Below are 13,411 nucleotides of genomic sequence, written 5' to 3'. Positions count from 1 at the left end.
ATTTGGTTCACAGGAGCTGGTTCACCAGATCTGATCCATCTACAACCAAATTGTGTGGTCCACAGTGTAAACCTGGTTGGATTGTGGACAACGTCTTTCATAGACGTATCACTGGATCTGGTCCATCAAAACATGTCCACAACGATACCACAACCACACCGGAGGGTACAATGGTCATTTTGTTATGAGCAATGTGGTACATTGAAAAAAAAGTTTTGAATGTGGTACATTGGAAAAGTTTGAGTTTAGAATGTGGTATAATTGTTAAATATCTCAAATATATATATATATATATATATAAACAGATATTAAGAGTAAAAAAAAATCTTCAAACTGCAACAGTATTTAAGTTTACTAGATTTTCAACTCGTGAGAACCTTTGATACTGATTTTTATTGTTGCCTAGAGTTTTTAACACATCTTGACTTTTATTTTTTATTCATCAAATTACATCTGCGCAAATACTGACTTTTAGTAGTTAATCAAATTATATTGGTTACACATTTTAATTGTTGGTATTGCCAGACAGGGTAAATTGTATGTGATTTATACAGATACATCCAGAGTTAATTTGAGGTGTTTGTTGATGTAGCATGAGAAGGTTATTGACTACGCTTCGCGGTAAATGCGGGAGCATGAGGACAACTATCGTACCCATGATTTGGAGATGGTTGTTGTGGTTTTCGCTCTGAAGATTTGGAGGTCGTATCTTTATGGTACGAAAGTACAGGTGTTTGATCATCAGAGCCTGAAGTACATATTCACTCAGACTTAGCATAATTTAAGGCAGAGGTGATGGATGGAGTTGGTGGCAGATTATGATCTAGAGATAGCCTACCACCCTAGTAAGGCTTAATTGGTTGCAGATGCTCTGATTCGGAAGTGGGCGGCTTCGGCTCAGGAGCAGCATATGTAGACTCTGATAGGAGAGATTAGTGTAATGAGGTTATTTGTTGTCTCTCAGGAGCCGTTGGGTTTGGAGGCGGCTAATCGAGAAGATCATCTGAGTAGAGTGCGGTTGGCCCATGAGAAGGATGTAGAGCTGGTGAATGCCTCTAGAGATGTTGATTTGGAGTATCAGGTCTATGCCAATGGTACCATTCTTGTGCACGGTCGGATTTGTGTGCCCAATGATAAGGAGTTGAGGCAAGAGATTCTGAGGGAGGCTGATAACAGGATTTTCACCTAGGGTATCAATTCCCTATGCAGTTGTAGTACAAAGGGTTATCAATCCAAATGGTTATTATGCTAGCAAATAAGATATGATCATAACAATGCAAGTCAAGCCAAGCAATAGTGGATTTTTTTTAACAACCTAAAATGAGTAAAAGTAAATAAAAGAGCATGAACCACACGACCTAAGTACTCGATGCAAGCATTCGGGTACAGGATCGGGTGGGATGATCGGATCAAGAAGACAAGGATGAACAGCTCGAAGGTATACACGAAGTTAGTGATCGAGTACCAGTTCGGGTAAGGGGTCGAGTTATAGAGTAAAACTAAACAATCAAGATAAGAAAGCTCCTAAGGATGGGGTAATCGACTATTCGAGTACCGTTTGAGATTATTTGACTGTTCGATCAGTTCTTAAGGTAAAACCGAATTGACTAAATTTTGTCTAGGTCAATTTGGTTAGGAAGAAAAGATGAGGCCTAGTTAAAATGTTCTTTTTCCAACAAAATATATATTATAAAATATTGTTTGAAACATTACTAATTTAAATAATTAGTATTATACCTTCTAACACAACAAGTTTAGCAATAAATTTAGACAAAAACAAAATATATATGATTTAAAAATAGAATTGCTGAAATATCTGTATACCCTAATCAAAAGAGGATAAAAAATCTTTTCCGACCAATGAGATTGATTCAATTACAGATTTTTTAATCTTACTCTAAAGAGCAATATAAGGAAGATTTCTTCTTCCGTTAAAACATATACAGTATTATAAATATTTTTTCTAATATATTGGATATTTTCACTTATTTTCCCCAAAAAAAATATATGTAAGTAATATATTTAGTCTAGTGATATCCTATAAAAATTCGAGTGCAGCCAAATCTTCTCAAAATTGATTTAAAGTATACCAAAGTTGTTCCTCAAAACAACATCTTTGTTTTAATTTTGTTCCATTTGCACTTTTGCTAACCATTTCGGGCAACGTAAATTTGCATAAAGCAAAGACTTTGATTACAATTATATTGTTTCTTGAGACTTGTTAATCAAAATTATATTGAGCACTTCTTAAGAATATAAAAATAGATTTCTAAATATACATTTTCATAGATGAAAAATATTTATAAAATAACAATTCATCCAAAAAATGGATGAAAATTACCATAACATATTGTTCGATTTTTATTTTCTTATACCATGTGTATAATGGTATAAGCAATTAAGCATTACATAAAATAGAGAGCGAGCCTAGAAAAACTAGTTCTCTTAGTACTTCAGACCAAGAGTGAGCTCAAGGGACATGTCTTCTTCACCATTTGCACCATCACCATCAACATTAACATCATTGTCTATGTTTTCATTTGGTCCCACCTGCCATACATTTACATGTCTCTAGTTCATATGCATCAAATAATCGATGACAAAAACATGGAAGGACAAAAAATACATCTATCTGGTTCATATGCATATGCAATAAAATCATTATAAGGTAAGAAATGCAAGGATAAAAAAAGGAAAAATTACCCTTGAAGATTGATACAGAGACTTGCAAGATACTTCCATTGGAGTTACTTTCTCAGTACTATCCAATTGTAGCCTAGAAGAAATTGAAAAAAAAAAATCAATTAACCCAAAATTTACCAAAAAAAGAGAAGCAATTATGCAAAAACCTATACATCAACGGAAGAACCTTTGTTGATTTTGGATAGCATCTCGAACATGTTCAGAGATCTTAAGGTATTTTTGAGAGTGCCTCCTATTTATTTGCCTTATCATTCTCCTTTCTGCCATATGATTGGACTTGAATAATAGAGCAAAAATATTGATAAAAGAGACATAAACTCTCTTTATGCATTCTGTTTATTATCAATATATTTTCAGATGCAAAGCTACAACACTAACATATTTAGTGAACTCTAAACTAAAGTGTGAGACAACTATTTACCTTTTATAGAATCTTCTTCTTTCTTGTTGATCCTATACATCTATTAGTAAACCATATATTTGACTAAACAATGTTAGATTACATAATTTATGACATTATACATTGACAGCTGATAATGTGTGTATAATTAAAGACCTGGAGATGGCTTTTCACTTGTGATATTGTAAGGTCTCTCACATTCATATTATCCAAAATTTTCTTAGGTGTTGCCGCTGCAAAATAACGAGAATAATAATATCAATGATAGTGAATTAAAAAGAATTATTAAGAAAAAAATTATCATGAATAAAATATAATAATTGAAAAAAAAGGAGAAAATAACTAATTTTATGAAACTTAAATAAAACGAGGTTGTTGATTTCAGTGACGAAACTTTTGATCGCTCTGTTTTATTTCAGAGGAATCGTCCCTCGTTTTGTTTTTTTGATATGGAAAGAAAATCGCTTACTCATTTCGCCACCGAGGTATTCTACAATGTGAACAAAAAGGTTGTGACGATCTTCGGTCCATTTCGTACGAGGCGTTTCTGATCTAATGTAAGATCTAACAACCGAGTCTCTCATTGCAATTTTTTTTTAGGTGAAGCTCTGAGTTTGATGATTTCTTGGCATATGTACCGATAATATATAATGTAAGAGAAAAAATAATAATATATAATTCTAAAAAATAACCTAAGAAAACAGATTTAATGCTAATAGCTGTTTTTGTATATTGTACATTACTTGCATTATATTTTTGTTTTTTAGTTTATTTTAAACTTTTTAATAGAATCACTACTATTGGAATCTTTTTTATTACTTATTAATTTAACATATTGAATTAGTATTTTATGGTATGATTTATTATCTTAAATACTTTAGTAACAACCCCTTTTAAATTTATCCTTATGTCATTTAGGAAATGACAGGTAATGTTGGTTATTATGTGGACCTACACTCAAATTTTTGCTATATACTTCTATAAATTTTAATTTTAAAATAATATTTTCCTCAAAAGAAAATTTCAAAAAGTAGATATTAGGTTTAATAAATGTTAATTTTCAAAAACTTACAAGTGTCAAAAACTATTTATGAAAAAATCTTTAACTATAGATATTTTTAAAGGAGAGTTCATATGTAATTCACCATCTAGAAAATGAAAATGTTTTAAAAGCACTTCATTTACAATCATAACTAAAACCATGTTAGTTATGTATAGTTTGCTATTTTATGATAAAATAATATATTTTAAACCACAATTTTACAAATTATCCTCTTCTATCTTAAACGATCGCACCCGGATTCCTAAACCTTGGACAGGTTCCACAGGAAACTATCTCACCGGAACCCCATAATTCTGACGAGACAACCGGCGTAGGAATCACTCCTTACAAAAACTTCCACCAATATAGGCATGTCCAACTAACCCATGCTCCGCATCAACAAAACACAATCATACAAACGTCCTTCAGCATCCCAAACACGCATCAAATTCATTCAACATCCTATTGGCAAACCACTTTGACTCCACCTTCCGAGCAAGCTTTGCTTATTCACGTATTACCAAACTCCACCTCATCTAGTTACTGAGTCGCATAACCAACCACTCCTAGTGGCCGAGTAATAACAGAGGTGGGCTGGAATACTTTATTCCGTCCAGCCACAGAAACCCTTTTCCGATGAACCCTTCGATTCACCATCTTAGCTTGAACCCTGACACCATATGCCATGGAAACCACTCAAGGTTCCAGCTCAAACCGAGCTCGTTGACTCAACCAACAATACAATTTACCACAATTCATCAATCCATACATAGATCTATAATAACACACTAATAAAACATAAACTAACCGTTTAACTCGCAATTCCACCGTTGGATAAGGAGCCTGTACAATCCCAAGTCTCTCCACAAAGTTTCAGCTTGATCGGAGAAGTCTCAAAATGCTAACTAATTCTAGGCTTCTAGATCTGCAATTGTTGGACTAGAAAGAAACGTCCATAACTTCCGTAAAATATAACCCCAAATCAAGCTCCGTCAGCGGCTATAGATTCTTGACACTCCTTAATCGTGAGCTGAGTCCATCTGGTCTCGATCAAACGTCACGACGCACCAATTTGATAGAATAAGGATGTAAAATCTGAATATATTTCTGTATCGGTATACAAGAGAAGCCTAGAGCATCATATTCTCTAGATCGTCTCCCTCAAATCCTCACGCAGGAGAAAGTCATACACCAAATATATAAGTTTGTTTAAAAGATAGAAAGAGAGCTTTATACTAATCTACAACCGAGCAAGTTGCATAAAAATATCTCTAACGTCCTCCGTGATTTATTCCTTCGCACGTACACTCGGTGTAGCTTATCATCAACACACGCAACCACGAGATCGGAACAACCACTTCTCCTCCACGACGTGAGAGATTCACCATCTTATCCCGTAACGATAGAAACAACAATATAGCGGCTCGATATAATCATCAACGACGGCACTGCCTTACAGGCCCCGCCACAGGGCAATCAACTGAAGCAATTGATTAGGGCATTAAAAAAATTAGGGAATATTTTTGTAAAATTTTTATAAAACTTTTATATATGTTGAAAGGCTTTTACAAATATGTAGGCTTTAATTTAATATAAGTAAAAATCATAGTTTTTGAGGTTAATTGTCAGTTTTGGTTTTGATTTTGATTTAATTTTTCCCTTTTGAGATTAATTATTTGCTTTGTTAAACTATAAGATAAATTCTTTCATCAAATCTAATGATTTGGCTTTGGTTTGTCTTAATAAAACTAGATTTTTACCCGCGGTGTACCGCGGGACAATTTTTTAAAAAAAATAATAACATTTTAATTTTTATTTGTTTTTTATATTTAGTTTGTTTTGTTTAGTTAAATAATAATTTTGTTTGGATTGTCAATTATTAGAACAATAATAGGGGAAATAAATACATAAATATGTAATCTATAAGCTATTGTCGGATTAAATCACAATTTTACTAATGATTTAATTGTTTTACAAAATTTTAGTTAAATTACCCTGATTTAATATGTCTAATTGTAACACCCCGATCGCCACCTCTTAGTAGGCCCCATGTCCAATCCCAGTCCATTGGCCCACCTTCCTTAATGGACCTCACATCCTCTCACTAGGCTCGTGAGTCCATCAATATCCGATAGTCGGTTTGCTACGTCCAGGAGGTATTAAAGACTTGTTACCGTCCCTACAAATCACCACATGATCTTTCCCTGTGTTTTGTCCTCACTCGCACAGTTCCGACAGTCACTTCCCGGAAGGTCACCCATCCTGAGACTACTCCAGCATAAGCACGCTTAACTTTGGAGTTCTCTCAGATCCCTTGACCGAAAAGATAAGTGCACTTTTGTGACATAGGTGACCAAATCAATTCTTTTATACCTCTCCGCAAGTCTCTGAAACCGGGGTGTCACAATTCACCCCTACTAACAGATCGCAACGTCCTCGTTGCGCACCAAAACCGTCACCCCCAATGGTGTGAGCCCACTCGACTCCACACTCATCTGGGTTTGGCTCTGATACCACTCGAGAAAGAATCTCGCATCTACAACTGTTCCATCCTCCTAACATAAGATCCTCAACATCCGCAGCCCTCGGCCGCACCCCGCCACATGCGGTACAACTGGAGCTTGCACTGGTACCCCTCTCGGTAACCGCTCCACCAACACGCCAACAGATCCGCAAAGTGATCATCTCGACCCTGGGCTACACCTACTGCAACCCCACATCTGGGTTCCCAGCACCCCCGCACGCTCACCGGCAAAACCCCCTCTGGTCCGTTCTGATACGCTTGCGACTCTCTGACATACCTCCGCGTGGAACTCTGGACAACACACTCGCTAGCCTCAGGACCCGCCCGACCATGACCACGACCACGTCCCCGTCCACGACCAACAACTCAAACACCTTTAACCACTGCACTTCCAAGAACATAGGCTAACAAGCAAACTCTTTCATAACACAAATACACATAAAAAATTACCAACTCACCGCGGAATCACACTGCATATCAATTTTGGTGACAGCTTGTCTTGTGAGAAGGTTGTTAAAGGGTGGGGACCAGGGTTCAAGGAACACCTGGCGCACCAATAACCTACTGGTGGATTTAGATGAATAGTTTGTTTCCACAGTGAGGAGTTAGGATCGATGCCCTGCAAGGCCACTTGGGGTCCGTTGGAGCAGCTAGCCGTGGGCTAGTGGGGTCCGTGGGACGGTTGTCACACTAATATTCTTATATTAGTGGTATTGACCAAATAATTAAATGAAGATTTAACCCGTGTTTCAAAACTGAATTAATAATATTTTAGATTTATGCTAATGTTAATTCAAACCATCATGTTAATAACATGTCCCGCCATATAACAACAAACCGTCATATTAGGGGTATAACCCTTGTTTCAAAACCATCATATTAGTGGTTTTGGTTGTGGGTGTTGTGTTTCGTTTATGAAGTTGATATTTTTACATGGATAATGCTTGATGAGCAAGCAGTTTACGATCCGTAGCAATAAAAGAGAGATTTTAGTGTTTTCCTATTTGAGTTGATAACATTATCGCAGAATAATATGCAGTTTCTTAACGCGATATATACTATATCAAAATGTATTTCTTGATGCTTAAGTTAAATATACACGATTATTGAGTTTCTAAAGTTGGGTTCTCGTTTTTATGAACTTTATTAATGTTATAATAATTATTGCGATTGTAATAATCTGTTACTCAAATTCGGCTGTGTCATTTAAATAGGTTTGGAGATTTTTATGGGATTAAAAATTTAATTCGTAGAGTTGTTTTTGGAAATACCGAAATGTATAGATGTTATCAAGCTATTTATGGCAATAAACATATCAAATTAGGTCGATTTAAATAGTTCCATTAATATAGTTTCTACAAAATCTTATTTTAGGAAAATCGTTAGGGGTTATTGTTGTAAATAAAACAAAATAAATAAGAAAAACTCAAAGTTATAAACCAAAATATAATTCAAAAATGTTAATATAAGATTCCAAAACATTAAACATAAAGTCTTATATACAATTGGTTATATTTTTTGGTAATATATAAAAGGGCATGTTTTCACGTTTTGCATTGGGCAATCGTAAATACCGGACCGGCACTGCTACCTTACTCCTTATCCTCTCACGTCATTACCAATAGCTCCGCTCTCCCCCGTATGTGACGGCCAACCAGCTCGTCCCTCTCTTTCAAAGGAGAAAATTAGGGCTTTTGGTTTAAGCTGGTTTAGCTTTGGTTTAATAAACAAAACTCAATTAAACCATATGAGCACATATAAAATTAGGGTTTTTGGTTTAAGCTGGTTTAGGTTTGGTTTAATAAACAAAACTCAATTAAACCATATGAGCACATATAAAATTGAGCTTGGTTTATTAACAACTCCTAAACCAATCAAACTAAAACCGATTCAACTTTGACAAAAACTCAAATCTACTATGATCGCGGGACACGAGCGTTACACAATCAAAATGGAAGAACTAACTTATCTACAAGAACCATATAACCACTAAATTATTAATTTATTTTCAAAATAAAAAATCGCTGATTTATATTTATATATCAAATTCTCCAAATCACATTTATTTTTTTGCAAAAAAAACTGCATAAATATTTTTAACCTCAAATAAGAAAAATTACGAAACTACATTTTTCAAATTTTAGTAGAAATATGGCAGAATACCATTTCTACTGATGTGTTTAAAGCGATAAAAATAAAATTGCAAAAGTTCTGACTTTTCCCTTCACTACAGATTTTTTTTTTTTTGGCTAGCTCATCATAAAATTTTAAAAATTGAAACTTATCACATTTAACATGAAAAATTTTGTTGTCATTTTAGCATTGGGTCCGAACAGATCTAGCAAAAGAAAACGAACATGCATGATACTAGTATTAGTCGTCGGGTTCTTTTTTAATCTAAGTAAAAACACAACCACTTGCAACGATTTTCACTTATACACAATATTTTAATTTATTTATTAGGGGGTTTTGGTTTAAATCTTGCTGATTTATTTTTCCTAATCTCGTAAAATCTTTCATATAATCTTTCAAACTTTCTCAAAAAATATTGCACTATATTTTTTTGTTTATTCAGCTTTTGTCAAAAAAGACAACCCCAACGTCAAAGTCATATATCTTACAAAATCCTTCGTAAGGAATCTTCAAAAGGGTTAAATCTTTTTCTTTAATATCTTGACTCTTGCTCGTCAAATCTGTTTTTGTATGATGAACTTTTGCAGATAGAAATAGAACAACTAAATACTCTTCTCAAGTCCAGAAAATTACATCCCAGTGTCAAGAGAATCTCAAGTTATCATATTCAAAAGAATAACAAAAAGTCATGGACTCTATGATTCACAATCTCTCTATTTAATGAAAGAGTGGGGGTTATTGGTTTAAGATTTAAACAGAGTTTTAAAGATTTTAAATGTTATGTAGAATCTGTTGTTATTAGATCAAGATTTTGTTAAACTCTGTTAAAGTTTAGTGTTATTAGTTTGTGATTTGTAAAAAGTCATTTAAAATCTTAACAAATCTGGGTTATTGAATTCAGACTTTTATAAAGTCATTTAAAGTTTTGTGTTATTCAATTAAAACAAAAGAATCTAGGATTGTTAATGAGTTCAATTATTATGTTATTGGTTCATGATTTTAGACACTTTCTTTACAAAATAAAGTCATGAAAAGTATCATAAAAATACAGGGATTGTTTGGAAGACTTTACAAGATTTTAGAAAACTAATCAACAAAACTCTCTAGTAATCTTTAACAATCTTTCATTTTTTCATTTTTTATAATTTTGTTGAACTCTTCATAAATCTTCATAAATTTTTTATGATTTTTTAATAACTTTTGATATGAAGGAAATGGTATAAAATCTTAAACCAATAATATAAAATTTGAATTCATTAACAATCCAAAATTCTTTTGTTTTACTTGAATAACATAAAACTTTTAATGACTTTATAAAACTCTTAATCCAATAACACTAGATTTTTCAAGATTTTAGATAACTTTTTACAAATCCACAACCAATAACACCAAATTTTTAAAGAGTTTTAAAAAGTCTTGATTGAATAACAACATATTTTACATGACTTTTAAAGTCATCAAAATTCTATTTAACTCTCAAACCAATAACCCCCTTATATAGTACTTTCTTATTAATATCTTTGTTACATGCATCTACAACATATATACTTCCAACAGTGTCTAGAAAAGATAAATTGAAGTCTTGTTATGCTTTGAGACCAAGAGTGAGCTCAAGAGACAATTCTTCTTCACCTTTTGAAGTTTTTATTAAGTTTAACGACAAAGTACCATCATTGTCATCATCATCATCATCATCATCATGTTGATCAACAACATTACCATCATCATCAATAGCAACAACAACATCACCATTTTCATCATCATCTCTGGTTTTATTAAGCTGGGCCTGTTATACACAGAACTATAAAATTATCTCTGACTTTAATTACATGTAATTTTTTGAAAACCAGAACGACACATGGATTATAATATAAAATCAAAATCCTTCTCTTGTGATCTTCTATATCATATATATAGCTAAATTTGAGATGCAAGTCTGAATAAATTTTTTATATATTAGAGTTAAGATGAATGCACCACTTCTACATGTTAACATATATAGTGAAAGAAATGCATATAAAAAGGATAATTACCTTTGATGATTCATAGAGAGACTTGCAGGTAAAATAGTCACTTGGTACTTCCTCAGTTCCATTACTTGATTCACCAAATGTTATAATGTTTTCATACATTTCCTCTTCTTGCCTACAAGAAATTTATATTATAGAAAATATATCTCTATAAATATATAAGAAAAAAACTAAAAGCTTTATTTATATATATACTAATAACTAGACGAACCTTTGTTGATTTTGAAAAAAGTTTGTATTGCCTCGAAGCCGTTGGTAGTTATGAAGGTACTGTTGAAATTGCCACCAAGTTACTTGTCCTGTCACTCTAACACTTCTCTTTGCTAATATCTCTTCTGCCAAAAATTGCATGTGTTTATATATATAAATTATATACATTATGTTGAACATAAAAGTTTAAATGGTCATATTCAATACATGGAAGTTTATATATGTAAAAAAAATAAAAATAAAGATGCAAATCATATCTATACCTTGCATAGATTCTTCCAGCTTCATGCTCCTATACATCTGTAGGAAGTTGAAGGATATATATATATGGTTCAATATCCAAAACCAGAATTTATAAAATATGATAATACTATTCATATATATACACATATATTGATATATAAATTACATAAGTTTGTATAATTAGTATAGCTGTATGTATATAAAATCAGGACCTGAAGATGACTCTTTACATGTGATATTGAGAGTCCTTTGGCATCCATTAACTGCAAAACCATCTTCGGAGTTGCTCCTGCAATTTAAAGGATAATAATATCAACCAAAGAGAAAAAGAAAGAAAACTTGTTGAAAAATAAAGAGAAATTTTACTATGATAAGTGAAAACTATAAAAAAAAATTCATAAGAATAAGATGGCAGAAATTGTGAATGAGAACTTAATTAGATTAATTTTCAAAAGAAAAACTAAATCATATATAGATCACTTACTATTTTCTCCACCGAGTTGTTCAACTGCTTGAACAAAAGAGTTGTGAAGCTCGGAGTTCCATCGCAACCGCGGCACTTTTGATCTAACATAAGATCTAACGATTGGGTTTTTCATTTTTTTTTTTTTTTTTCCCTCTTTTCTTACTGAAACTGGCGTTTAGATCCGGCTGATCGAAGGGATGAAGGCAAAAGCTTTTATTGACTAATTGTGTCCTTGTTTATCTCTTGTCTTAATATAATTTATTTTTGTTGTGTCAGAAAAAATTAATAAAATAATACGAAATAGAAACCCTAAAGAAAGGTGACTAAATGCTATGTTGTGGCTTGTCAATTTATGCTCCTTGATTATTATTTTTTTCAAAACCGTTTATCTTTCACCTTTGTCCTCCTTCTGACCATTTCTACGAATACCAATTTGTAATATCAGATTTTATTCTTTTCATATACTTGCTAAAATTAAAGAATATAAACATATACATGTAGTCAGACTAATCATATGACCTAAAAGCTTAGCACATAATCATTTTGACCTAAAATATTTTAAATAATTATATTTGGTTTGAATTTCTGAAACATTTTTTATTTAATAAAAAATGTTATATAAAAACAAGAAAACAAAATTTGTAGATAAAAAAAGTCAAGAGTTATATATATTATATGTATATCTGATATATTAGTCACAATTTTTGATCAATTTAAATAATATTGTATGCTTTTTGACATATTTTAAAAAGACAGATTTAATATTGGTTTTCTGCATCTCCACAATTCAATTATATTTAAAAGGGTTGGTTTCTTTATAATATGTTGATTATTTCCCTTAATATTCAAAAGTGTTGATTATTTCTCTTAATGTTTGTCTTTACAATAAGTGACCATTTTTTTTTAATTAATATAAACAGAAATATAGAGGTCTACTGTAATCTTTTAATACATTATACACACATTAATTGATAACATTATAGACAGGGTAAACCAGAGAGATAATATAGAAGTGCTGAACTCAATTAAGAAGTTAAGATAGATTCTCCAGTGAAATTATATCTTACTAATACTAACTAAAAATGATTTTTAATTAATACCCCTACTTTTTTTTCACCAATTAATACCCCTACTTATGTAGAAAAGTAATACTAGTAGTATATAACTATATGCACACAGAAACAAAAATTGTACTATTTAGTACTCATTATAGTTGTTGTAACTGACGCGACCTCCTTGATCCTTCTAGCTAATTAATTATCTCCAACAAGACTAAAGAACATGGTGAAGTCATGAATACTAGGTCTTGTTTAGCGGTATATGTTATAATATTAAACTAGAATATGACCCGTGCTAGAGCACGGATTGAAATTCCTTTATTTTGTTTATTTGGTAATTTCTATTTAATTGAAAGAGATTAACAAACCCTAAACAACATTATATATTTTTGTTTGTTAATTTTATTTGATTTGTTTAGTGTTTAAAATTATATATTATATTTTGATTGTTATTCTATGACTTAACCTATAGTATAGCGCATATTAATTTGTGGACCAAATATGTAACATATGTTTGTCAAAATCATTGTGACCGAGAAAGCCTACCAAACAACATTATTCCAAACTTAAATTTAATCCGAGAAATCATATTTTTGAAATTT

General features: G+C 32.1%; 2 protein-coding genes across 2 annotated transcripts; both read right to left on the bottom strand.

The window, feature by feature from the left end:
• LOC104716815 (putative Myb family transcription factor At1g14600) lies at positions 2,359-3,703 on the bottom strand. Its single transcript, XM_010434264.2, has 6 exons — positions 3,573-3,703; positions 3,260-3,336; positions 3,125-3,164; positions 2,870-2,963; positions 2,704-2,776; positions 2,359-2,550 (listed from the first exon to the last, which is right to left on the bottom strand). The coding sequence occupies exons 1-6, from the start codon at positions 3,685-3,687 to the stop codon at positions 2,446-2,448; spliced, it is 504 nt and encodes a 167-aa protein (XP_010432566.1). The 5' UTR covers positions 3,688-3,703; the 3' UTR covers positions 2,359-2,445.
• On the bottom strand, positions 10,288-11,974 carry LOC104747958 (protein PHOSPHATE STARVATION RESPONSE 3-like). The gene is made up of 6 exons (XM_010469664.2): positions 11,770-11,974; positions 11,498-11,574; positions 11,306-11,342; positions 11,044-11,167; positions 10,836-10,947; positions 10,288-10,588 (listed from the first exon to the last, which is right to left on the bottom strand). Exons 1-6 carry the CDS (start codon positions 11,882-11,884, stop codon positions 10,388-10,390), a joined length of 666 nt encoding a protein of 221 aa, XP_010467966.1. The 5' UTR covers positions 11,885-11,974; the 3' UTR covers positions 10,288-10,387.

This window comes from Camelina sativa, chromosome 2, assembly GCF_000633955.1.
Source record: "Camelina sativa cultivar DH55 chromosome 2, Cs, whole genome shotgun sequence".
Classification (NCBI taxonomy): domain Eukaryota; kingdom Viridiplantae; phylum Streptophyta; class Magnoliopsida; order Brassicales; family Brassicaceae; genus Camelina; species Camelina sativa.
This window is presented reverse-complemented; position numbering and strand designations above follow the sequence as displayed.

Bases quoted from the DNA above. Each gene is read 5' to 3' on its own strand.
- LOC104716815 (XM_010434264.2), bottom strand. From the start codon at position 3,687: ATGAGAGACTCGGTTGTTAGATCTTACATTAGATCAGAAACGCCTCGT. The intron at 3,337-3,572 runs GTAAGCGATTTT...GTTATTTTGCAG, and splicing joins ATACCTCGGTGGCGAAATGA to CGGCAACACCTAAGAAAATT. The intron at 2,964-3,124 runs GTAAATAGTTGT...ATCATATGGCAG, and splicing joins AGAAGAAGATTCTATAAAAG to AAAGGAGAATGATAAGGCAA.
- LOC104747958 (XM_010469664.2), bottom strand. From the start codon at position 11,884: ATGAAAAACCCAATCGTTAGATCTTATGTTAGATCAAAAGTGCCGCGG. The intron at 11,168-11,305 runs GTATAGATATGA...AATTTTTGGCAG, and splicing joins GCTGGAAGAATCTATGCAAG to AAGAGATATTAGCAAAGAGA. The intron at 10,948-11,043 runs GTTCGTCTAGTT...AATTTCTTGTAG, and splicing joins TTTTTTCAAAATCAACAAAG to GCAAGAAGAGGAAATGTATG.